This window comes from Thamnophis elegans, chromosome 4, assembly GCF_009769535.1.
Source record: "Thamnophis elegans isolate rThaEle1 chromosome 4, rThaEle1.pri, whole genome shotgun sequence".
Classification (NCBI taxonomy): Eukaryota; Metazoa; Chordata; class Lepidosauria; order Squamata; family Colubridae; genus Thamnophis; species Thamnophis elegans.
Window position 1 is genome coordinate 32,070,477 of NC_045544.1, and position 27,344 is coordinate 32,097,820.

A 27,344-nucleotide genomic window follows, 5' to 3' on the forward strand; every position below is an offset into this window, starting at 1 on the left:
TCTAAAACAAACAAGATGTAAAAATAATAGAATGCATGTGATGTTACCATAGCAATGCCCTCAGCGCCCTATTTTTAGGGCTTTATACATCAGCGATGAAAAACCAACCCTACTTTTTTACGGGGTTTGAAACATGCTCTTTCTAATGAGAATGATTTAACAGAGTTTCCAAAAGGTCTTTTTTTGTCAAAACAGGTTGAAAATACCCTATTTTTGATGTTTTTACAAAAATCATCAACTTTATACTCAATTTGTAAACTATTGGAAAGCAGTAGGAGAATGAAATTTTATATTCAAAAACTTTGCTAAGTTATTGCACACAAAGTTTCACGTTTATCATACCTTTCCTTCCAAAGATATAAAAAGCCAAACTTTTTTCTAGCCTCAATATTTTTTGCCAACTTTGCACCAAATTATCTAAATGGAGATCGCTCATGAGAATGTTTTTATTATTTTGTTTAACAGTGCACAAAACGTTGTACAAGATGGCCAAGTTTTGTTTCTCTCAACAAAATATTGCTGGAGATATTATGTCTCAAAGTTGCTGTAACGCAGTGGTGGGATTCAAATAATTTAACAACTAGTTCTCTGCCCTAATGACCAGCTGGATAGGCATGGCTGGGTGGTCATGTAACTGGGTGGGTGTGGCCAACTCGACATCACTCACATCAAGGGGTGCTTCTTGCCTGGCCTCTCGTGACCGTGGGGATGCTGCAATAATCGTAAGTGTGATAACCAGTCATAAGTCACTTTTTTCAGTGCCATTGTAACTTTGATCACTAAATGAACTATTCTAAGTCAAGGATTACCTGTACAAAAATACAAAAAGTTTCTTTGCATGCAAAAAGCTGCCATAATACCAATCATTAGATTAAAAAGACGTGCAAGCCAGAGTTGCAAATCAGGCATGGTGCCAGATCATCTTGAGAAATTAAAATAGTTACAATGCAATGATAACTATCAGCAGCCAACTCTTGCTCATAAAGTGAAACCCTTTAGCAGAGAGGTCATTTAAGCTCTCCAGAAAGAGCACACCCAGGAGAAGCAATCCTTAGATCAATTTGCACCACTTAAAAGATACTAGATGGTTTCACTCATATCACAAGATATCCTAAGGAAACCATCCAGATTTAAGGAAAGATCACATTCTTCCCCCCAGAAAGCCAGTAAAGTTGCATCCTACCTCTTGGAAGTACACTCCAAAAGGAAGTGCCAGGAACCAATAAAGCAGTGAAGGAAGACCCCCCTTCCCAGATAGAAAAAGAAACCATGAGTCAGGAAAAATTCAAACACAATACAAATTATTAAATCAGTTTAAATCATTTTAAAACTAAAACACAAGCCTTGTTTGCCTGGTCAGAGCTCACACCCCAGGCAAGCTCAAGTGGAAACACTTGAGATAAGCCTAACTACAAGAAAACATTTAGGGCTAGAATGTAACAAAAAAGCAAATGCGTAGCTGTTGCTTCTTAAACCAATTACCAGAGCAAATAGACACAGTAACTAGCCAGATTTCTCAACCCAGTTTCTTTTTTCAGGAACAGAGATTAACCTTTTTCCTTCCAAACAAAGCTGAATAGGAAAATTATCCCATCAATAAACACAGGATTAAAGCACCAAGCACAGAATTAAACTTCACCAAAAACCAGTTTTAGACCAAAACTCAGAAAGGGTATGTAAACTCAGGTTTGAATGTCAATCATCCTGGTTCCTTGTGTTGGAAGAAATGTCCTTCTGGGTTCGGCTCCAAGTGAGGAAAAAGACACTGGAGACATGGAGGCTGATTGGAAAGATGGTTTAATGGTGGACAGGACCACAGGGCTTGAGCCCTGAGCAGAAAAGGTGATCACATGCTTCAATGTTGGTGGAGAAAAAGAAAAAGGAGGCTAAGATGCTGAGTCCCTGGTTTTATGCCCTCTCTGGCCTTTGATCTTGAGCTTGTATTCTGATTGGTTGTCAGACTCCCATGGGGCCATGCAGGGGCAACTCTCTAGGCTGTGTTTTGAATCCAGGTTTGGTTGAGTTCTCAGATGCCATGTGGTGAGTTGGGTAAAGGGCCAATATTATCATGCCTTAATCCCATCCCCTGGAGCTGAAGGGGAGAACTCTTTATTATGTAAAGGCTTGGCCATGTTAATGGCCCATTGACAAAGTGGGTGGGGGCAGGCAGCTGCAGGGAGCTATTCTCTCTTTAAAACATGTTTCTTCCTTTTCACATCCAGGGAAATATAATATTCTGCCATTTCAATATTTTCTAGGATATTTCATTTTTTGGGGAGAGTGCTGGGTGATAACTTTCCACACTTGTCATTAAAAGCTTCTTTCCGGCAGCTCTGCTTTGTTATTCAATTATTTCTCCAAAGTGCTGATCATTGCATCCCGGCTGGAAGAACTCCAACAGGGGAGTATTTCCTCCCAACAGCAGTGCAAAAACAATCCTTCCCTTTTAAGAAAGTCAAGCCCTAGCAAAGTACCAGCAAAGAAAAAAAAACTCCAGAGAAGCTCCAGAGATGACAGTAAGTCGAGGCCAGGGGTGGGTTTCAACCAGTTCGCAGCGGTCCCCGCGAACCGGTTGGTCGGCGAACCCGGAAGTAAGTAACTTCCGGAAACGGCGAAGGGCCCACCCGCCCGCCCGCGCTCCTTACCGGTCTTTGAAGGCTTCTGCGCTTCCACACAGGCACATGGCACATACAGCACCTGCACGATTCTCCGCGAGCAGTTGGATGGCACATATAGCGCCTGCGCGAGTCTCCGCGAGCAGCTGGAGCATTGCGCAGGCGCTAAGACGCATGCGTAAACTGCGTGCGTGCACGAGGATGCCGCCGGCCCCGTTCCAACCGAACCGGTTGGAACAGGATTAGCAACCCACCCCTGGTCAAGGGATGTAATAAGGGTTAACACAAAATTTCATCGAAATCTGTGATAGTCGAGCGGGGCACTTTTCTGAAATCAGACCATTTGACATGGAATGACCCTAATGATTGTTTCTATCAAAATTCTTGATGTTATTTCAATAGGGCATCTTGATTCACTATCTTTTCACTACTTTCACTTGTTGGAAGAAATGTCCTTCTGGGTTTAGTTCCAAATGGGAGAAAAATACTGGGAACATGAAGGCTGCTTGGAAAGATGGTTTAATGGTGGACAGGATCACATGGCTTGAGCTCCTGAACAGAAAAGGGGATCACATGCTTTAAGATGTTGGGTGAAGAAGAAAAGAGACTGAGGTGCTAAAGTTCCTGGCTTTTTGCCCTCTCTGGCCTTTGATCTTGATCTTGTATTCTGATTGGTTGTCAGACTCCCATGGGGCCATGCAGGGGCAGCTCTTTAGGCTGCGCTTTGAGTCCAAGTTTGATTGCCTTACTGATTGATGTAATTTTCCCAAGTGCCTTGTGGTGAGTTTCTGTAGAAAGTGAATCCTACTTTTGTTATGTAGAGTAGACTAGCTCAGGCTTTTTAATGGCCCATTGACAAAGGTGGGGGCTATTAAGAATGAATCTATTTCCCGCTAAAAACTTGTTTCTCCATTTCTTATCCAGGGAAATATGATATTCTGCCTTTTCAATATTTTCCAGGATATTTCATTTTTCTAGGAGAGGGGTGGGTTTTTCAACTTTCTACACACTAGTGAAAAGATAATTAAAAATGGCTCACTAGAATGGCATCTAAATAGCTTTCACTATTTTCCTCCTGTTGAGGGTGAGGATGGCATATTTATCCAGTCCAAACTCCATTGCAATATCTTCAATGTATATATAGACAGTGTTGAGCAGTGATTCTATTTCAGATGAATTTTTCCATACAACTTCAGATCTTCCCTGTAAAGGAAGTAAGATAGCCTGGCAAATGTTTCTGATGTTTCATGGCCGTGGCCTTATTTGTTCAGTATTGTTGACAAAGAACCAGGAAATGATAAATAGTAAGAACAATACAAACAGTAGCAGTGATAATGCATCTCCTTGAAACATTCCTCTCTTGATATTAACCTCTCTTGGTCTATCACCATTGACCAGCAACTAGATGCTGTTTAATTGCATCAACTACATCAGTTAGCAATTTGAAATTTGAAAGTTGTTGGTAAGCAGGTAATTGGCCTACAGATGTCTAATGCTGGATCTTTTATTATCAGGTAAGTTTTGCCAGATGTTAACCAATATTTAATTTCACCTCCTTAATGATGATTATTAATTTATTACTATGGTTCATTGCATGGTCAGCCAGATGTTCAGGCTGGATTTGATATTTTTATCTACCTATGAAATCCTTCCCAAGGACATGGGATAGGCCGATGATGGCGAACCTATGGCACACGCCACAGGTGGCACGTGGAGGCCTCTCTGCCAGCACACAAGCCATCACCCCAGCTGAGCTCTACTGTGCATGCACGTGCGCCTCTTGCCAGCCAGCTGATTTTTGGGTCTCTGTAGACTGTGTTATTTAATCAAAATGCAGTTAAAACACTATGCAAGCCATTGAGAATATAACTATATACATCCAACAGGAACAGGAAGTGCCTCACAGGACCAGATAGAGGTAAATCCTAGTGACGCAAGAAATGCATCACTGAACAATGGAGATGAATGCTAGAGAGGAATAAAGCTGCATACAAGGCAGACATAACATCTGTGACAGTGTAGGCCTGCAGGGGGGATCATGCACACATAATATGGGTGTGGGCACACACACACACACACACACGCTGTCATGCACGTACACATGCTTTTGGCATGCGAGGACAAAAAATTTAGCCATCACTGGGATAGGCAGATGTTGATGTTTGATGGTGTTAAAGGTATCATTGCGGGATGTAAGATGTTTCAAGTAAAGGTGTGTTTTGCAACTGACTAGAACGTTTTCTCATTTTATATCATTTTGTTTGTTCCAGTGAAGATATCCCATTATGTTTTTAAGGGATTAAACTGTAATTGATTTTATAATTCTTGAAATAATTACATTATGAAAGTACATTCCTCTGCTTAATTTCATGAATTATTCCAATAAACATTCAGTAATTTAATTAGGGTAGATTCCTCAGTTCTTATTTCTGGTTAAAAGTTTTTTCTTTATCTCCCCATTGTTTTAATAACATGAAAATGTTTAATAACATTTGTAGCATACAAACAAAAGTTAATTGTTTAGATTTGTGCCTCTGTAGAGTATTTTCCCAGCATAGACTCACACATCTACTTTGTGGGAGGAGAGACAAAAGTCTCTGATAGTGGATTACTTGCAGTTAATTTTGACCAGAGATCTTTCTTACTCAATTATTTCACAATATTTTCAACATATTCTCATTATATAGCTTTACTATGGAAATTTTTAACAAGATTTTCTATTTTATAGATCTTTACTGTTCGTATGAGTATACATATTTGGCAGTTTCATGTTCCATCTTGTGCTGCATAAGTGTGATTCTGTCTCATGGTACTGAAGAATTCCCCTGCCTAGAATGATACTTTACAAATTACGTATAGACTCAGTGATTGGATATTTATGACTAAGAAGACACAAATAATGCATTCAAGCTGGAATCTTAAATACACTTATTAAGAGATAAGCACCACTTCCAGCTATAGGACTGTTCTCCAAGAACATAAAATGTATTGCATAACCAAAGGATACACAGTGGAATTTTATGTGACTATTTAAAATCTTAGCAAGATTATAAACTACAGGACTATTTATTTACTGCCTAGTGGAATTGTAGTGGTTTTGATAGTACCATTGGTGTGATTGTCTAGTTAATCTGGTTAAAGACAGAAGAATTCTTAAACAGTCTTTTCAATTAAGCAGTTTACTTTGTATTATTACCTCATATTCCACAGTGTCTTACAAAATATAAAACTAGTCACAATAAACATAAACTAACATCCTAAAAGCAGCAGTAAAAACTTTTTAATAAAAACCCTCAAAAGCAAAATTAACAGGAAATAAATATTTTGGTTTGAAAGGGAAAGAAGAAATTATTAAACCTTAAGCTTCTCTGTGCAGTCCTTTCAGCGACATACGCAGGCTGATTCAATGTTTCTTTACTCAGAAGTCTCTAGGAAGCTTTATACACAAATACACTCTTTCCCTCGGTTAGCACATTTCTCCTGCGCTCTTTATTATAAATAATTATTTCTCAAACACATACACGTTTTACTTTACTCATCCACTGTGACTGAATTTCAGGAACCCCCCCAGCAACAATCGTGATTTTGGGAATTCTCAAAGTAAATCTCAAGCAGGGCCATAGCTTATTTCAGAAACAGATCCCTTGAGCATTATGTTACCCTTACACATGGATTCGCTGTTCTTTTTGTGCTGGCTTTTAAAAAAAAGAATAACATAACTACTCCCTGCCGATTATTTTCTCGCTTGTTTCAAGCTCTCGCATGTGCCAGCCGGGGCCATCTACAGCGCACCTCGGTGAAGACCGCACGAGTTGGAACAGCCAACAAGCTGGGACGAGCTCCTAGTGCTTGTCAGACAGTTCGAATGCCCTATCAGCGAAGGGAATGGGCGGGGCTAACGAGCGGAAATCCAATAGCAGCAGACCCCCTGTACCTGTGCGGTTATAAAAACTCTGCGTGGCTTCCCTCACTTCGCTTCCACAGTATGGCCGGCGACATTAGCTAGCGCTCGCTCAATGCTTTTCTCTGTAACGGGAACACACGGAATACAAGGAACCGAACCGCACCGCATCGCCTGCACGCTTGCCTGCTCCGCACTTCTTGCCTTCCATTTCCCTCCTTCCCCTACCCCAAAGGATCCTTAACAACCCGCCACCCTTTCTGCAACCGCTCGCTGGTATATATTTTATATATGAGCGCGCGCGCCCGCACACACACATGCATGTATTTTATCTTATAACTTAATATAAGATTACTGCCCCTTCCAAGATAAAACCTGCTTGGGACGGGCTCAGACCCCAAGAAGGCGCCGCGGCCCTGCCTAGAAGCAACAGTCCTATCAGCTGTAGCTGGTGTAGGTGAGGGCGGCGGCGACAGCAGCAGATTTTGGTCGGTGGGGGGGGGGGTGTCGTTTTAATTTCTGTGGTTGGTTTTGCGGAGTTGTCTCACCATGATGGAGGAGAACGGTGCACACTTCTTCGAAGGGACTGAGAAGCTACTGGAGGTGTGGTTCGCCTGGCAACAGCCCTCGCCGCAGGAGCCGCACCAAAGTAATGGCTCCGGCGACCTCCGCACCATTCCCAGGTGAGTCAGGAGCCGGTGGGAAACGGGGAGGATGGAAGAACATGGAGAGGGTTAGCCGGGTGAGTGCGGGAATATGCCCGGCCGGTGGCGCGCATGCCCTGGTGAACAGCGGCCGTCACGCCGCACCGCTGGGCGGGAAGCGAGCTAAGCTAATGGCCGGGGAAGAGGGGCGGGCATGGCGGCTGCTCCATTCAGGACGGTGTTAAGCTGCGCGAGGCGAGGGAGGGTCGGGGTCCGCCTGCTCCGAGGGGAGGGGAGGGACTTTCACCGGGACGGCCTTGCTGGGGGTGGGGGGAGAACGCGAGCCGGCCCCTTCAAGTAACGGCCGCTAACGTTCCCCTGACGCATGCAGGCCCGGACTCCGCGTGCGGCGGCTGACGGCAGGCCTTTTAAGTTCCCCCCGTAGGCCGGCGCTCTGAGGGAAACTTAAACAGAAGAGTAGTTCACGTCGGGAAGGGCGGAGTTGTGACCTTGCTAGGGCGGGATGTGACCTTTTCGTGGCTGTCCTTTTAAATTAAACCAGGCCTCGGAGATTGCCGGTCGTCGCCTCTCTTCACCCCCTCCCTCCGGAATATATTCATTTGCAATGCACGGCGAGCTTTCACCTTATTTATTTGGCTTTGCGCTCCTTAACAACGGATTGTGAACATAAGTTCTTGTCTTAGGCAAAAGGGGGGTGTTTGATCCCGTGGGAAGGTCCGGGGGCCACCGGGATTCTCGCAGTGCTTCATACGAACCGAACGGGTAGACTGCTTGTTGGTATAAGAACTCGACGAATCCTACCAAGTTGGCCATCACAAGTGGGCGGGCAGGGCATCCACGGACATCCCTGCACCAGCATGTTCTTGGGTGCTTGGCTTGCAGACTCGTAAAGAGACTGAGTGCTTTTTCTCTGAAATTGGCTCAAGCTTAGTTATCTGATTCTTGACCGCAACTCTTCTGCCAAAGTGTCGGAAGTAGAGAAAGAAGTTTCTACTGCTTTTTCTGGTCTCTTCCAAGTACAGTAAAATAACAACAACAACAACAACAATAATAATAATAATGGAAGCTGTTGAGGAAGCTGGCAAGGATATTTTTGTAGGATTTATGGTTTGTTTGTTTTGCCCCTTAAAGAGTTAGCAAGAGCATGACTGTGGCTGGGAGCGGGAGGTTTTATGTATGCATTTATTTGTCCTTCTGGAATTCAGGCAATGCAGTGGGATAGATAGAAGCCCCTCCTGTGTTTAACTCAATTTTCATCCTTTTTTAAAAAAAATAGGCTTCAATCTCAAACTCCAGATAAAAAAAGGCTGTCCTCAGTTAATGAGATCAAGCATTACTTTTTAGTGTTACTTTAAGAGGTTGGGTCTGGGACTGTCATCTAGTGGGCATTTCAGGAATGTGGAGGAGGCGCCAACTTCTCAATAGTCATGGGGGAAGGGTTGCATTCTGTACAGCCTTAAATGCACACTAATAGTACTAGTATTTTACTTGCACTGCACGTACAAAATAATAGTTTGAATTTGCTCCAGTAGAATTTAGGTATTTGAAAATAACAATGCCTAGTCTATATGTTTTTGAATGAGCTACATTTAGCAGAGAATAATTAAAGGTAAATGGAATAATGTACCCTTTCTGTGTATGTTTATTCTCATTCTCTAATAATGTACTGCTAATGTGCTAAGAATGTCAAATAAATGATAGTTAAAATAGGAAGAAAATTGTAAAAATTGATATCTGTACTCAGCTTTATGTAACTTTATGCATTTGTAGTGAACTGCAGGAGTTACTCTGCCAATAAATTACCTTTGTGAAGTCTCTCTCAATAATTAGTGCACTTTAACTTCAGATTTTTTCTGAAAACAAAAAATGTCAATTTAGAAGGCCATGTCAAATCCTATTGGATAAGAGTTGCATTATGAATCAATTTGCCTACTGTGCAAAAATATAAACAGTAATTATTGGGTTTGTATATTTCTGACTTCAAATTACGTTATGCCTATATATACCAAATATGCAGTAGCATAATTTAGTTTTATATTGTTTGAATTAATCTATTACAGATTTAATGGTTTTGTAATATATTTCATGCAGATCCATTTTTAACTAAATTGGTTGTTTCACCTGATGAACAAACTGGCTTATGATTTGTACTGTTCATTTTGTAATGCCAAATCTATAAATAGCAAAATATAAGAAACTGAATAGTTACAAGTACCTAGACTGGATGTCCAATTGTGTTTTATTCTCTTTCCTCACAATATTAATATCAAGCTTTCCCTTTGTCTAAATTTGTCCTTGAAATTGTTTTTTTATGTGGTAAGTTAGGCTAAGAAATTACTGATACATATCACCTATGATCTTGATCATACAGCATGGAATGTTAAATACCAGTGTGCCCATTCAATTGTTCTGGTAAATGTTTAATTATTAAGTTACTCTGAATTTATCCATTTATTTTTCTATGGATGGCAACTGTCTGTTTCTCTATAAACAGTTATTCATGAAGTATGTCAATAGCTACTCTGATAGTTTCAATAATACCCCAAATACTACTACAGGAATTATTTAAATGTATGATGCGTGATAGACCCAAATTACATAAAAGAAATTCTATAATGTAAAATACACTATAGCATATATAGTAAAAGTCTGAACTTGTGTTTAGACTACTGTCATCAATACATTAATTCTGTATGCTAGTTTTTGACAGCATGAGTTTCCCTGGAATTTATTATATGCCGAAAGATACTGTACATAGAATTTGTTTGTCCAATCTGGAAATGGGCGAAGAAGATGCCTTAATAGCTTATTACAAATGTCTTAGTAAAAATTACAGTAAAGCAGAGCATGACCCTGTAATTCAGTACTCCCATCTTTATAAGGACAAAGCTTTCCACCATGTGGAATTTTGCAGTATTTATTCTCCAACACTGCTGACAGTAAGATATTAAACTCAGCTAGTGTGAAGGCCCTCTGAAACATGTTGATCTATACATAATGTTAGCTTGAAATAAAATTTCCTTTGACCCAGCTAAGCTCTGATCATGTTAATAGATGGGTAATAAAATGTCTGCAAGCAAATAAGCGAGCTCAGAGATCACAAAGGACTCCATATGAAATGCCCTTTCTTTGAAAACATCCATTGCCTGATCTTTTCCCTAGACATCCACTCCTCTCTTGAACTAAGAAAAATGTATAAATCACACAAAATATGGCTAATATTCATAAATTGATTTACTACATTAAGTATTGTATTTGTATTTGCTTCCAAATTTGGGTGGGCTTATAAAACTGAGGAAAGGAAAACATGACATCCAATAAATCAAAGTAAAACTAAGGTAAATATATAATTGAGAATAACATTTTTGCTTTCACTATTCTCCTGAATCAAGGAGGGAGCCATTTTGATATCCGTTGGAGATTGTTCCACAGGACTGGCACTATTACTAAACAGCAACACCTTTGGTTTTAGTTCTCTTCTTTAAGGAGGGTGGAGAGTAAGAGCAGGTCTATTCAAGTTGGAGTAATCAGTCTTCTAGATACCGAAATGCCAAGCCATAAAATGATTTGCAGGTTAAAATCAACATTTTAAATCGCATCCAGAAATCAATTGGTAGCCGCCCCAAAGTTCATAGCACTTGGCATGCTGAAATTATCCTGAAACGTTTCTGATATGAAATACATCAAAATAAAAATGTTCTATGTACTCCAGTCCTGAATTACCCAATCCTTTTTTAAGACAGGCTGCAACCATAAAATAGTTTCCACATAAGAATAACAAACACCCTCTCATACTATTATGAACAGATGTCCTAACTTTCAGGAATGGATGATAGATATATCCAATCTTGGTTAGATATAATATATACATTTTTCCATATATTTTAGAGTTAGAGAATCTATGGCTCTCCGGGATGGCAAGTGATGAATACTGTTGGACTTGGCAGCAGTGAAATGGCTATCATTTCATATTTCTGGGCAGTTTGATACTAATCCAGGAGTTTTCACATAATACATTGTCCTCCTTTTTTAAAGACCCTGGTATGGATTATAAATTGCCTAGTCTGAGATATTAGATGTTATCCCTATCTCTATTGTTTCCTGAGCAAACTTAAGGAGCATGATATCTTCTTGTTTTGCAAGCTTCAACTGCTGAAGCAAGAATGTGCTTCAGCAGTCAGTTTTGAAAACACACAGCTCTTCTGTAAGATTGTAGTGACTGAAGCTATTGAGTCAGCCAAAATTATGTAGACCTTTAAACAGTACTGTAGCTCCTGCCAAGAAAATATAGATAGCGCTGCCATTTCCTATGAGTTGGTCATTATTTAAAGGAGGACCATAAGGGTGTGCAAAACATTTCATGCATAGACCAAATCCAAATAATGAAAGTATTCTGTAATTTAGTTCAGCCAAACTATGCCCCATCTGAAAGAGTCAGATGAACATTAAGACACAATGTATTTGTTTGGCATATTAAACAAAGTACATTTTCTAGTTTGTGCACACCTCTAGAAGAGTAGGGTGAGCCAGTTAATACAAGAGGGAAATATACAGGCCTGTGCAACAATATATGGTCTTTGGTATAAGAGAACTCTGTTGTTTTCCTGTGTACAACCACCAGGAAGTATAAAAGTGTTCTGTACGGTTTAATCCTATAAAATCAATCAAAGGATTAGTATTCTATCTGATAACTTAGTTTATCCTCAGTTCTATCTTAAGATAATGACAGAAGTATTTGGCTTGCTGTGAAGTGAACAGACTTGGCATATGTGCATAGAATTGTTGTTGGGGATTTGAAAGTATTCACGAGAATTATATAAGGGTTTTTTCATCTAATTCTAAGGAAATAAGAATTATTCCAGAGTGTATTTTTTATTTATATCCCTTTATTAATTTTATAAATAACTCAAGGCATCACGTTATTTTTATAAATAATTCAAGGGGTACCTAATACCCTTTCTCTTCCTATTTCCCCCACAACAACAATCCTATTAGGTGGGTTGGCAAAGAAAGAGTGACTGGTCCAGATAGTTTGAACAATATGATCTACCTAGTGCAATGTCACAATATACTTGAACAAATATTCAAAGTTCAAGAGTGTAATATGTGATTAACTGAATACTGTAATGTCTTTATATTTTATAGTCTATATAATATCTATTTAAGTTTTACATTTAAATAAACTACACATTTTTCTCCTTTGTAGTCATGAACTATGGTGGTGACATCAAACTCTATAACGTAGTTTAGATTTACTATGAGTGCCTAAAGCTTTGACACTTGTTTACTAGTATCAGAGGGTATTGGACAGGGTCAAAACTAGACATTAAATTTGGTTTATAGGAAATATGCAGTATTTCAGCATGCCAATTTCAGGAGAATAAAATTATTTCCAAGAAGTAATATGAATTGCCAAGAATCCATAAGAAATTCAAGTAAGTTTACAAATTCAAATAGTAATTTCTGACTTCCCACCATGTTGTCATTGCTTTTATGTCATTCTTAAACATAAGTTTTTAAATAAGTAAAATAATGAGAAAGATAATTATATTATTTCAGCTAAACTATAGATATTGTACAATAGTTTGCACATTATGTTAAGTTTCCTTTTTGATATTGAAATGTAGATTGACATTTTGTGATAGTACAAAGTGCTATCTTATTTAAAAAATGATGAAATTCACTCAATTCCTATATTGTATTCCTTTTGGCAGGTTTGAGTGGGACAAACTTCTGGAGAATGTGCATTGTTTGATCATAAGTGTGACAAAAACTGACAAGCAGGAAGCTTATGTACTCAGGTAAGTAAATAAAATTCCTGTACACGATGCATGGACTTGCTTTTAATGTATTACAGTTTTACATAAATATTAATTTACTTGCTACAAAAGTATAAAGTGATGTGCAATGTACAAGTAGTCCTCAATTTAACAACCATTCATTTAGTGACTGACACTGAGGAATATTAGTTGCTCAGTTAGCCTTCCTGACTAACTGGCTAGGATGTGATTAATCCCATTGTGTTAATTAATATTTTCATATTGATGGGAAGTGTTCCTCTGCCTCAAACAGGTAAGTTATAAGAACATTATTGAAGAGATCATTATGCTATGCAGTTTTAAGGCAGCTAATTTTTTGGTTTATGGAGAAAGTGGCTGAAAAGTAACAGTGCAACTTCTGACACATCTGGTTAATACTGTTCACACCCATTTTTAAACAGCTTTTGGCAAGGATATACAGAGGTTAAGATTGTTGCCTTAAATGATAATCCCTGGTGGAAATGGATATAGGTTATTGGACTGGGGAAATATAGCCTAAGTACTTTACCTAGATTTTTGTACAACTTCTAGTAACATTTAACACTGACTTTATCTCAACTTTTTTGATTGTAATGTGTCTTGGGGATCCCCAACCCTTACGCTCAGAAAATGTCAGAAAATATGGTGCTGGGGAACTACTAACCAGTGTATAATGTCCCACAGCTTTTCATTTTGTCCCACAAAATCTACCTGATAATTGAGATAGGTGGGACTCAAGGAGATTTAAAGTAGGACTCTTGACTTTATCATCCATTTCTAAGGAGTAATACTGTTAAATCCTGAATGAGTTCAGTAGTGATCTACATGAACAATTCAATAAGCTTAAATATAAAGTGTGTTGATTATTGGATTTAATTCTTCAGTCCTTGAGGACTGAGGTTCAACCTGTTCTGGAGACGTTTGGTGACAGTGAAAGTTCTGTGCTAGTTAGCAGTATATTTTAAGGAATTTGCACTGAGTTTTCAAATTCTATATAGCTTAGGACTGGACTATTTCAGAAATTGTTTTTTTGTTTTAAAAAAAGCAATTAAACTTGTCTGACAAGTAAGAGCTAGAGAATATGCCCTTTTGAAACTATTCCACTATTGGAGGCTTACTTATTTGGCAGAAAGAAAGGTGATTCTCTGCATAGCTCCCAGACTATAGTAAAACCTCATTTTTACAGATTCCCAAACAGTATAAACATATTCCTCAATGTACAACCATAATTTTTCAAAATTATTTTTGAAAATGGGATTGGGAATGAATTTTCAATATCAAACTGTAATAGAAACAAATGTCTTAATCTTGAAACATTAATCTTAATTTTAAAATGAATATTTAATACTGATTGATTTAAATATTAATTTGATAAATTAATATTTTAATAAAGCTTTGACATAGAAAACTATTAAAATAATGTTGAAAGTGTTTTTTGACTGTGCCAATGCACAATGATCATTAAGTATTTGTCCACAAGTTATAAATGGGGTGCTTTTAGGAACCCTCCCCTCCAATTGTGAAAGGTACCGTACTGCATATAATATAATGACTAGTTAAGGAAGCACTTTTTTTCCTGAACTCTGACCTATATTATAATGGAGTCTATGAAGTGATTCTATCTACAAGATAGGATTACTTCATATAACATGGAAGGGAACATTTTCTATTGCAAATGTCTATGGAGATTCTCAATCATCCAAGTCATGGTTATTCAATATGTGCTTTTCAAAAGGCACGGACTTTTTTGGGTTTTTTTCCTTGAAAACATTTTGCTTCTCATCCAAGGACCTTTTCAGTTCTCTTCAAGGAGCTTTAAGATCTATAAGAAGTGCCACCTTAGGGAAATTTCAAATTGAAGAACAAGTTAGGAGTACTGCTTTCCCATATTTCACATTCATTTTTCCTCTATGTTTATGTCTCTCTTTAAAATTTTATTTTGGTTAACATGATAAAGTGCTTTGTCCACAATACCTGTTATTACAGAAGTATGTTTCAAAATCAGCCATATCTATGAAAGGATGTCCTTGAATTTATTGTGTTATAACCTGCTGTTCCTCCAAAAAGTTCAAGGTGGATTACATGGGGTTTTCCTTAATGTTATCTCAGTAACTATTATCAAATAGATTCAGTTGAATTAATTAATAGTCTAAGAGTTCCATGGTTAAATAAGGATTCAAACTTGGTTTAATACTGTAACCATTAATCACAATTCTGATTCTAATATTTACTCCAATACCTGTATTTTGAAATCTCTTTTAATACACTGTGACATATTTCCTTACCTCAGAATTAAATAAGACTTAACCTGTCTAATCAGAGTTGCCCAATTGGGTGTGGAAGGGTCAAAAGGGACAAATGATGAAAGCAGCATCACTGCAGCATAATGCAAGTTGGACTTTTTTAATGTGTTGCATGCATTTTGCATATCTAAAAGTAGGCAGTTTATATCAGAACAACACTGGGCTACTTTTGTTATTTTGATGAAAGCATCAAAGCCTGCAAGGAACTTCTTACTCTAGAAAAAAAGGAAAGGAGTCATGTTGCACCCTTTATACAAAGAGTTCTATTATTAGATTTAAATCAAATCAAATCTACTTGATTTAAAGCCCAGTATATGAGATGAGCCTTTTCATACCTACAGAATTCTTAAAGGAACAGAGATCTGTATTAACTAAGCCAAGTTTTTTGTGTCTCTAATTCCTAAGCACTTAGACATTTTAAGGGACTTCTATCAAATAGATTTGGAATTTAAAAAATCTGTACATATATGAAATATATTAATTATATCTTTGTATTTTTCAGTGAGAGTAGCATGTTTGTCTCCAAGAGACGTTTCATTTTGAAGACATGTGGTACCACCCTCTTACTGCAGGCACTGGTTCCCCTATTAGAGCTTGCTAGAGAGTACTGTGGGTTTGACTCAATTCAGGTAAGAAAACAAAACAAAATTCTGAGAGATCTTTGAAGTTGTTAACTATCAATTATATATTAAATAGTATATTGACTTATTTCTTGGTATATATTTATGAAATATATCAGTAGTAAATACTGAGCATCTAATAGTAATTTATTATTGTACAATATTGCACAAGAAATGTTTTTCAAATTAATTACCCTAATATTTCTGGGATTTTCATATCTCACTCATATGAGATGGTCTTTCTTGCACTATATATTATCTTGCCTCAACTCTTGTAGTGCTCTGCCACTCATGAATGGTCATCTTAAGGTTGCCGAGTTTATGCAGAAAGAGTTTTTACACTTAAACACTTTTCAGTGAAGTATCAATGCTTCTGGGATCTTGGATTGGCAAGAGTCTCAACACAAAGCCTGCAAAGATTCCTGCTTTTAGGATGACATACAATACAAAACCATTGATTATTATTGTTAATAATTTTATTGGTGACAAATGACCAATTTGCCCAATATTTTTTTGAAAGTTTTAAAACTTATTTTACCCCACATCTGACTTATAAAATGCATCCCTCCACAGTATGGCTTTTGACTAATATGGCTATCAAAAGTTCTCTGAGATAGCTCATCTTCATAAAAATGGAATGGATAGATTCAGATTTTTTTGTTTGACTTAAGTTGGGAGCAGCAGGAGTAAAAAATAACATTTTCTTGAAAATGTTGAATAAAAATGCCATACCTGTAAGACATAAGATATCAACTTCTAAGTGGCAGCACAGACTTAATCAGATAATCCATATTCATAGTAAAGATGAAATAAGGATCCTGCCTCAAACAGGCTGGCTTTAAATGATGCCAGCTTAAGGTGGGGGATATTCAACTGATGCTATTGGAGGCTTCAGTATGAGGTTTGCAAAATGGTCAGGAGAAGGAAAGATCTAAGAGCACTTCCTTAAGCTAATTGGCATATATTTTATTAAAGTTCTTGATTCTCCTTTTCTATATTCCTGCTGAAACTGCATGCAAATGCTTATAAGAACATTTTTCATATCCAACTGTATCCTTACGTACTTCCTGACTAAAAAAATCCACTTGAAAAAATGCCGTGTGTGTGTGTGTATGTGTGTGAATGTGTGTGAAAAAGTCCAGCATGCTTTCAGTTTTAAGCTGTATTTACATGTTTAATCAACTTTTCATTCATAGAAACCGCTCAGAATTAGTACTTTGATGAAAATTTCTGTGGTCAGATTGAGATGCATAATTTTTATTAAATATAACCAAAGTCTTTTTAAGGTTTTGAGTGAGTTTATGTGCTAAAATAAACACAACTTCAATTTTTGATAATGTTAGGATTGAAAGTAGCCAATCAGCAGTGAGTTTGGCTGACCAATCAAAATGCAGAGAGGCTAAATCTATGAACCAATCAATGTTGTCATACTCTCTGACTATAAATAGGCATGAAAAGCATCGAGAAATTTAATTTAACTCTGGCTGCAGGCAAGGATGAAGGTCTTTGTTTTCACCAGTACTGAGCAGCGGCATCGCATCATTGTGCTTCATGAAGAGGGTTACTCCTGTACAGAAATAGCCAAGAGAGTGAAATACCATCGCACTACAGTGAGCAGAGTGGTTGAAAAATATCAAATAACTGGTTCAGTTGATGGGAGGCTCCGCTCTGGAAGACCAAGAAAGTCAACAAAACAGCAAGATCGGGTTCTGCAACGCATTTCGATGGCTGACATGAAGTTCACCTCACCTCACCTCAGATTACAAGAATTTGGGGTAAAACATATGATGTAAAAGTGTACACAAACACAGGGCTCGAAGTAAACCTTTGCTCACAGATGCTCACGGCTCTTGTCAACGTACATGGGTCAAGAAGTATGCCAAGTGGACCAACGAACAGTGGGCCAAGATCATCTTCAGTGACGAGAGCAATTTCTACTTGACTGGGAATCAGTGCAATGAGTATGTCAGAAGATTTCCAGCTGAAGAATTTAGGCCATACTGCCTGAATCTATTTGAGAAGCATCCATTGCACCTGATGATTTGGGGCTGTATCACTGCTTCTGTTATTGGTCCGATACAAATCGTGCAGGGAATCATGAATTCCAAGCAATATGTTGAAGTCCTGGAAAAGACCTTCAGCTCAGTAACTTATAGGGAAGGACTTTTACTTCCAGGATGACAACACTCCTTGTCATCGAGCCAAGTCCATCCAGCAGTAGATGAAGAAGCATGGTGTTCGACTCCTGGTTTGGCCAGCTCAGAGCCCGGATTTGAACCCAATTGAGAACTTGTGGGCCAAGATTGGTTACGAAATAAGCAAGAAGCATCCAAAGACCAAGCAGGAGCTGATTGACTCCATTATTGCAGCCTGGAACCATATTGACACCAAAGATCACGTGCAAAGGCTTATACAGTCTATGCTGAAGCGATGCCACCTGGTGATAAGCAATAAGGGCTGGCCAATTTCATATTAGTAACCATGTTTGGTTACTTAAACAATCCTTTTCAGGGCCACAAACAATAAAAATATTAACAAAACACTAGCATCGACCTTAGTAATTGCAACACATATGCCACTGGGTATGCATTTTCATAGTCATTGTAAGCATATATTGTACGCATGCAAGAAAATTCACAACTCCATCCAAAATCAATGGCCTATCCAAAAAATGTCGTAAATCTTAAAGCGTGCAGGACTTTTTCACGTGTGTGTGTGTGCGTGCATACTGTATATTCTTAAATATCAGTTCGGTTCTTCATTATACAAATATAATGCAGCAATCATTTTGAAGTTTTATAGTAACAAAATAGATTATCCTGATTTGAAGAAAGAAAATATAAAGACTTGCTATTTCAGAGTTATTTACGGTTCAAGTATGTATATCCATCCCAGTCCTCTACCTTCTCTGGTTTTAAGTCAATATAAACCACGCTGCTGTGCCAAGCAGAGCTTGTGTTTTTATCTCTTTAGCGTCTTCATTTGCCATAACAGGAATATTGGGGATGGGGAATAGTATGTGAGGTAATTTTCAGGTAATTTTAATGCATAAATTCGTTAAAAAATAAAAATAGTATATAATTGAAAAATTTGGTCCAGATGAAAATAAATGTTATTCCAAAGATGCCACTTTTTAATATTTATACTCCCCCTTGGAATTTTTTATGTAGCAAATTACATTGTTTATGAATTTCCAAGAGATTACTGCATTAATTTATTTAAGTATAGATGCATGTCTGTATATGCATACAGTGGTAAAACCTTACACAATAGATAATTTCTTTTTATACAAGGATGAAATTGAGGAAAACCTATTTATTTTATTTTAACTCTTGGTTCCTCAGAGCTTCTTCTATTCACGTAAAAATTTCATGAAGCCTTCCCACCAAGAGTACCCACATAGGAATTTCCAGGAAGAAGTAGAGTTCCTTAATGAAATATTTCCAAGTAAGCAAATATATTAATATCTTTTCAATATTATCTCTTCAATAAGTATAAATGCATTGTTATCTCTTCAATTTACAATATTGTAAGTAAAATCTGGCAATTCAGAATGTTTATGCATGGGAGACTGTTCAAATTAGTCATGATTTCAAGGCTAAACTGACTGAAAGATATAAGAAAAATAATAAAGCAGAAGGTTGCTCTGTCAACAGTATTTTATTTAATTTAACTTTTTCAAAACAATTATCCATGAAGATTTTTATATGTGCGACATTGATGCAGTGTTTACTATCTGTTTATGATACTAAGAATGAAAGTGCTATTTGTAACTGAAGCCTAATTTAATACACCGTCAGACCTTGATATGTAATAGATTTATATGCTAACATTTATGGAGCATACACTTTGTTGAAATACTGTAGATTCTTCTACTTAGTATAGAAAATGGTTGTGCAGTTAAAAAAATAGAGGTGCATTATTTGATTCTGAAGCTGCAAAAGGTGCTTTGGATCCAACATGAGCATGCTGTGTACCTGTTGGTTTCTTAAAGAAGCTGTTTACTTAAGGAAAGATATAATTTCTTTAAGGAACCATTGAGAGGCTGAGTAAATATACCCACACCAGACCCAAAGTACATTTTCTGCTTTGGAAGAAAATATTGTACACCTGTAAAAAGAAACTATGGGCTACTTTCTATAATATAATAACTACAGTAAATTACTTTCATACCAATAAATATGGAATGGCTATATTTTTTTTTCTTCACAATATACTTTTCTTTTTCTTCCTAGTGTTTCTCCCAATTGCAGGTCCACTTCTTTTCTCTTCTCTTTCTTATCAGTCAAATGTCAATCTACTGTTTACAAGAGGAAATAACTGACCAGCTTGTAACCCATCCTGACAAGATGGCTGAGAGAAAATGATTAGCCCAAAGTTAGCCATCCAGCTTTCATGCCTAAAGCAAGACTAGAACTCACAAATCCCCTTGTTTCTAGCCCTAGTCTTAACCACTATATACTGCAGTAGTAAATAAATAGGAAAAAATATTGACAAAAAAGATGTAATAGTAAATATATAAAGCCAGAAAACAATTCACTAAAAGCATTTATTGGTACAATGTTCCATGATTTCTTTATGAGTTACAGAATGCTATATAGATCTGTATGTTCATATAGTCAGATTTAATTCAGGAATATAAGGGAAAGAGTTCTTTTTATAAGACCACTTTTCACTTTATCTGCCACAGATGGAGCAGCATACTGCATGGGCCGTATGAATTCTGACTGCTGGTAAGTTTGCTTCTATCAGTGTAACATTTGGAACAGTATAAATCTATTATACCAGTTTAGAACATTTTTTTCTGAAATGCATTTTTTAAAACAGGTACTTGTATACTCTGGATGTCCCAGAGAGTCGAGTAATCAATCAGCCAGATCAAACATTGGAAATTCTGATGAGCGAGCTTGATCCAGCAGTTATGGACCAGTTCTACATGAAAGATGGTGTTACTGCAAATGATGTCACTCGTGTAAGTCTTGAATTATGCACACACATATATATAATTTGTTTTCTATTTACATACAATATGTGCTTAATGAACAGCGTACTGTCGGGATCAATAAAATTTACTTCTCTTTCAATTAATTTAATAGTCAAAAATTTGTATTGTTTCTGTGAATCCGTTCCCCTCCTAGGGATCTGTTTCAGAACCACAATCTCTTTTCCTTTATATTGTAATGGGTCATCTCTTACCCTTCTCAATATTTCATCTCTTATTGATTTTTTCATAAATCTCACATGTATCTCCCTAGGGACATAGGCATAGCTCAAATGGATTCTAAATATTTCATCGCCACCACCACCCCACCTCTTGTTTCCCTATCTCTAGGGCACAACAACTCTATAATATATTCCAGAAGATCATCTTTATCTTCATATATGTTCTGAAATCTTAAAAAGTGTGCTACTTTTTCCATTTCTAAAACTATTGACTGTATCTTCCATATTGTATCAGTCTTTGGTTTATTCTTCCATTTTTTGTTCTGCTTCTGATTTTGTCCTCTATTTTCTGTATTCTTTGTTCATTTTTTGTTTGTTTTCAGGAGTTTCTAACAAGTCCTATATATAGGTTCAAGAAGATCTTGAGGTGGATTCCTTTCTAATCTAATCTTTGTATACCATATATTTTTAGTAATGACTTTTTTGACATGTTTATTGTTTTATATTTTATTGTGGTATACCATCCATGTCACTTCTTGTGAGATGGTTAGCCATATAAATTTGATAAACAAATTCCTTTGGAAAGTTGATACATATAGTCCTTGAATTACAAACATTTGTTTAGTGACCATTTGAAGTTCAACAGCACTGACAAGTGATTTTTGACCATTTTTCATATTTATGACCGTGGCAGCATCTCCATGGTCACATGATCAAAACTAGAATGCTTGGCAACTGGTTCACATTTATGATGTTGACAGTGTCCCAGAGTTATGTAATTAACCTTTTGCGACCTTCTGACAAGCAGTCAATGGGGAAGCCAGTTTCACTTAATAACCTTGTTGCTAACTTAACAACTGCAATGATTCATTTAATGACTGCAGCAAGAAAGATCATAGCAGTAGAAATTTTGGACTCATTTGTGGTTGTAAGTCGAGAACTACCTGTACCCTCTGCCTTTCGGCTCCATAAAGATAGAGTTACATAGTCCAAATTTGAATATATTCCAAATTATGGGTATTTTTAGCATGCTAAAATATTTTCTTGACTATAATTCATGGACTAAAACATAAGGTTTTTTGTGAGAGGAGGGTAACTTCAAGTCAATGTTGACTCCTGGCAATTGCCTAGACATTTTGGGGGGTAAAATTTCTGAAGGTGTTTTTCATTCCTTCTCTTTCTATGAAAGACTGCCTGTCGTAGTCACCCAGCTGGCTTTGTGTCAAAAGTGGGACTATAATTTCCAGACTACCAGTTTTTACTCTGATCCTTTAATCATTACACCAAACTATTCTGTAAGTTATAGTTTAACCTAAAACAAATAAATCAGTTGAATTAAAGCAGTGAATGACTCCAATCTTCTAATTAAGTAGTGCTCTTATTTCAGCTTTACACTGTCAAAACTGGTATTTTTTAAGCATTAGTTTCTAGTTCAGTTTGATTTTTAAAAAATCTGGTAAAATACAGAAGCAGCATTAAATTATCAATACAAGAATTCTAACTATTCTAAAGCTGTGGGGCAATTAAAGCCTTCATGTCAGATGCACTTACTATTGTTTTGCTTTGACAAGAGTTACCTCTATACATATAGAAAAGACCTTGGTTGGAATTTTATTACATATTTAACAACTACATTTACTTTTTCTTATGCTTTTTTCTCTTTCACTTCACTGCCATATTCATTTTATATAAACATGATTTATGCAATTCAAAATTAACAAAATACCTAAAAGGGAAAATAGTGTTCAATACTTAACTCAGAATATTAGCTGGAACAATGTTTAATGTTTCCTTAAATATTTAATAATGAAATACCTGTAATAAAAGCAAAGAGTAATGATAAAACCAAATATTTATATTTAAACGAGCAAAAGATGGTAAAACTGAGCAATAATAAAAAAAAGGGCACACTATTCAGAAGGGGCTTCAATCACCTTAATAAAGAGCCAGATCTTCAGGACTGTGAAAGAACAATATGTGTCTCAGATGGGACCTCATTATCTTGAGAGAATAAAATTTTAGTAATTTGGACGAAAAATAACTGTGGTAGACATAACATGAATGTTCTGAAATATTCATCAGAATGAATCTTCTTTAATTTATAGGTGAGTGGAATTCGTGACCTGATACCAGGTTCTGTCATTGATGCTACAATGTTCAATCCTTGTGGGTATTCAATGAATGGGATGAAAACAGATGTGAGTTTGATATTTTTTTTCTAAATTCCATTATTTGCAGAAGCAATGTAACTACATTAAAATACTAACATAGGTTATTTATTTTGCTCCTCTCCAGGGAACTTACTGGACTATTCACATCACTCCAGAACCAGAGTTCTCATATGTTAGTTTTGAAACAAACATAAGTCAGACATCCTACGATGACCTAATTAGGAAGGTCATAGACATTTTTAAGCCAGGAAAATTTGTGACAACTCTCTTTGTTAATCAGGTAAATATCTTTTATTTTGGGAACATTGGATTGATCTTTTTGATATGTTTTTTAAAAACTCTTAAGTTACATAATTGAATAATTATGTTTAGTTTGGGACTAGAAATCATAACCAGTCCCTATCCATACAGAAGTAAGCAAATAACTTAATCTGTAATAGTTAATGGGAATCACCCATCCTCCAGTTGACTAACATCTTTATTAATTAAGGGAAAATAGTTGAATGTCATTATAACAGACTTACTTGGCATACGTTTCTATTGCTATAGCCACCTCATTTAATGCAATCCTTATAAATTTATATATGATAAATGTTATGCAACCACTAGTAATTCTGAGATATAAATTTGAGGCATATGCATTCTCAATTATTACATATCTTTAAGATAGATGATTTATGGTAATAGAGCTGCTCTATGGGATAGTACCTACAGTTGTTTCCACCATAACCAGTTTCTCGGAAATCAACATTAGCTGCATAATCACTGTATTCTGATGTAAAATTTACTATTTTGAAGTTACTTAATATAATTTTCTGATTTTGAATAATTCTTGTAAAACCATAAGTTGCTGATCTTCTTTATGCAATTGATTTGTGAAAGGGATCATCTCAATTTTACATATCCAGAAGATTGTCGCATATAAATTTAATAAGTAGTCAAGTGCATATATCTTTATATTCTTCTTGTTTATTAATGTGGTTGGTCTGTATTTCTTATTCATATTTTCTAACAGATATATAATTTGTGGTTTTGGGAAGCCAGGAGACCTGCTCAATTCTTACTGAGTTCTTAATAGTGTTAATCTCTCAGATACATTATTTTATACTGGTTTTCCTGGTTTCTATAATTCCTGAGTTTAATTGTTATATCTATGTTAATTTCATTTTTAAATTATCCTTTTCATCTGTCACCATTGTGGAAATAACATATACTTTCAAACTGGTTTTATTTGCTACTCTATTTTTTGTTCTACATAATATTATCAATCTCAACATTATTTGTGAAACACTTCTTAACTTATTCCCACACATTTATTCTCTTGTTTTCTTTCAAATAATTATACCTACCAACTGTGGTTCTTGTCACTCAGCTCTCAAACTGAGATCTTATATAGAATTTCTTAAAAAGAAATTTCTACACATTGTAATATTCCAAAGCTGATTTTAAATGTTTGATTAGTTTTCTCTTAAGATTTTAGTATCTTTCCTTTCTTTTAGAGCTCAAAATGTCGCACCGTGTTTTCTTCAGCCCAGAAGATTGAAGGTTTTAAGCGTCTTGATCGCCAGATTGCCCAGTTTAATGACTACAACTTCGTTTTTACCAGTTTTGCCAAGAATAAGCAGCAAAGTTGATTAGGAGGAATGAAGAAGAAAAAACGCAAAAATATACCCAATAGAGATGGTGGTGGTTGCTTTCTAGTAAATGATACAAGGGGCCATATTTTTCATATCCACCTTGTAGTTGCAGAAAGCCCTAGATGTAATCATAGTATAATTTTCAATTGTATGCATTATTATAACAGAGTTTTAGATATATTGCATGAACACTCTCTTCTGTGTTTAGATATTCTATTTCACTTTTGCCGTGAAACTGAAGCGCATGTAGAAACATTTTACTGTATGAGACTCTACAGCATTTATAAAAACGATTCAAATAGGTTTACATGCAACATAGTTTTTCTCCAAGTATCACCAAAAATTCCCCACAGACAAGGATTTCGTCCTCATTAGAATTTCCCCTAGATTTACTTAACTAAAAGACTTAGCTGCTAATTTTTTTTTCATTTATATGCTGTAACAAATTTTAAAACAATTATTGAATGTGTGGTTTCTAATTGGCACATTTTTACAACTGAATGACAGATTAAAACTCATAGTTTAAGATGTTGAAACTGATACTGGTAGAACAAAACTGGTTATTCTTAATGGGATATTTTCACTTTAAAAATATCAAACAATTTTTATCACATTGGATCTGCATACAATTCTACAATGAATTGAAGTTGCAATTTGCTGTGGTTAGCACATTACCTTTTCACGTATGGGTGAAAATATATTTGTTTTTTGTCAACATGTTACTTTTGACAGTTGTGTAATTTTTGGCAAACCCATTCTTGCTCCATGTCCTTTGTTTAAAGGCAACCCATAGCAATTGGTGGCAGTCGTTGGACATCTGTTTTAAGTATATAAACAAAATTTTGACAATTAAGGTCACAGTTGATTACAGGTTTTTCACAGAGTTCAGTTGCAGTTTTGGCATCTAGGAACTTAATCGGTTAGGAGATTAGTGCGCTTCATGGTAATTTTAACAGAGAAATTTGGTAGAAAACGGTGAAACGGTGATTTCAAATTACTGCACAAAATAGCTGCCATTTCTTACTGTGAAATATGCTGGCTCAAATATTAACTTTATATTAATTCAAACACAGGCCCTTCCACTCTGTAATGTCCTGTGACAACAATGCATGTGATGTTTAAGCTAAATTTAGCAATATTGTGAATTCATCTGTGTTTCTTCCTAATTAATATGCAGTTCTTTTTTACATGGTGTAGAAGGCATTGGGTGATTTCACTGCAGTAAGCAAATATGAGGAGCCTAAATACAGTCATGTAAAACATTTATATGTAGTACATTAGTAACAAAATAGACATGGATATTGCTTCATGGATACTAAATGCAAGTTCCTGAGAGAGCATGTTCAGTCACCTGAAATGCTGTGGGAATATCAGCTGTTGAGACCAGCAAATCTTATAGATGTGTCATTCTACTCCTTGGCTATGTTTTTGATTATGAGTGTTTTCTTCCTTTTGTATTCATAAAGGAAACATTTTTAGTGTTTCTATGTTACTTGCTTGGAAATCAAGCAATTGGAACATTTTTTTCCTACCAAAATCAATAAATGTTGTTTCTGTGTAGCACCTAGCAGTTTATGGTGCTTTTGCTTTTTAAGGGCCAATTTTTCAAATGTTTTTATAAAGAGTACTCCAAGTCAATAGCACTCTTTGACTTGAGATCTGTTCGACTACAGATTCCTTGAAGTAATGCTGGAAATGCAAAACTTATACATAAGCCTTGGATAGAAATAAAGCAGTTCAATGGATCTTCATGAATTAGTAGGCTGAACAAAATGGGAGGGGGATATGTTTGGTGTTTAAAATTATCTCTGGTGTTAGACATGGAACATTAAAATGTACAAAGATATATCTGTACAAGAAATCATAATGCTTCAATAAAAGTTTGCTTTCTAAGCTGTCACAAATAGTAAAAATGCTACTACCCTGACTTAGATAATTCTGCTTTGTGTTTCTAACAACAAAGCCTTGATACTAATTAACAGATGTTACCTGTATTTTCTCAATAGACCCTTTGTGCTACTGAATGCCAGGGAGATTCAAGAAGATTAAATCTACTGGAAATGATATTCTTGTTAATCAAACTAGAACTCTGTTTCTATTCAATGATAAAGCATGTTGATTAAGAATGAAAGCTGATATTAAAGATCTTTAAAAGTCTCTCAAATTGTAATATTGTATAATCGATGTTAGAATGTTGTAAAACTTCATGAGATTTTTATTCCCCTCTTTAATTTTAAAGACTGGTTTATTGTTCAGAGATGAAAATTCCTAAAATCTTCAAAGCTGAATTTACAGATATGCCATATCTTGGAGTGGGTAAGGAACAAAGTCTTACGTGTTCTACTGCTTATTTTTTACTTACTATAACATTTTAACTTGGATTAGTCTACATTCGACTGTGTAGCTCTTGACTTTGTGCCCTTATGTATGAATTTCTGTTTACAAATCTTACAGACTATTCCAATCAACTG

General features: G+C 36.2%; 1 protein-coding gene across 2 annotated transcripts; it reads left to right on the forward strand.

Annotated features, from left to right (window-relative positions):
- Positions 1–6,582: 6,582 nt before the first annotated feature.
- AMD1 (adenosylmethionine decarboxylase 1) lies at positions 6,583–27,030 on the forward strand. 2 transcript variants are annotated; one of them, XM_032216990.1, is made up of 9 exons: positions 6,583–7,199; positions 12,896–12,982; positions 15,785–15,911; positions 19,247–19,349; positions 20,593–20,635; positions 20,730–20,874; positions 23,171–23,263; positions 23,361–23,516; positions 24,736–27,030. In XM_032216990.1, the coding sequence occupies exons 1-9, from the start codon at positions 7,066–7,068 to the stop codon at positions 24,868–24,870; spliced, it is 1,023 nt and encodes a 340-aa protein (XP_032072881.1). In that variant the 5' UTR covers positions 6,583–7,065; the 3' UTR covers positions 24,871–27,030. The 2 variants fall into 2 exon arrangements, with proteins under 2 accessions (XP_032072881.1, XP_032072882.1); XM_032216991.1 differs by lacking the exon at positions 6,583–7,199 and adding an exon at positions 7,523–8,276.
- Positions 27,031–27,344: the final 314 nt, after the last annotated feature.

Coding starts and splice junctions, on each gene's coding strand:
- AMD1 (XM_032216990.1), top strand. CDS start 7,066: ATGATGGAGGAGAACGGTGCACACTTCTTCGAAGGGACTGAGAAGCTA. Junction 19,350..20,592: donor CCTTAATGAAATATTTCCAA/GTAAGCAAATAT, acceptor TATCTGCCACAG/ATGGAGCAGCATACTGCATG. Junction 20,875..23,170: donor CTGCAAATGATGTCACTCGT/GTAAGTCTTGAA, acceptor TTTAATTTATAG/GTGAGTGGAATTCGTGACCT.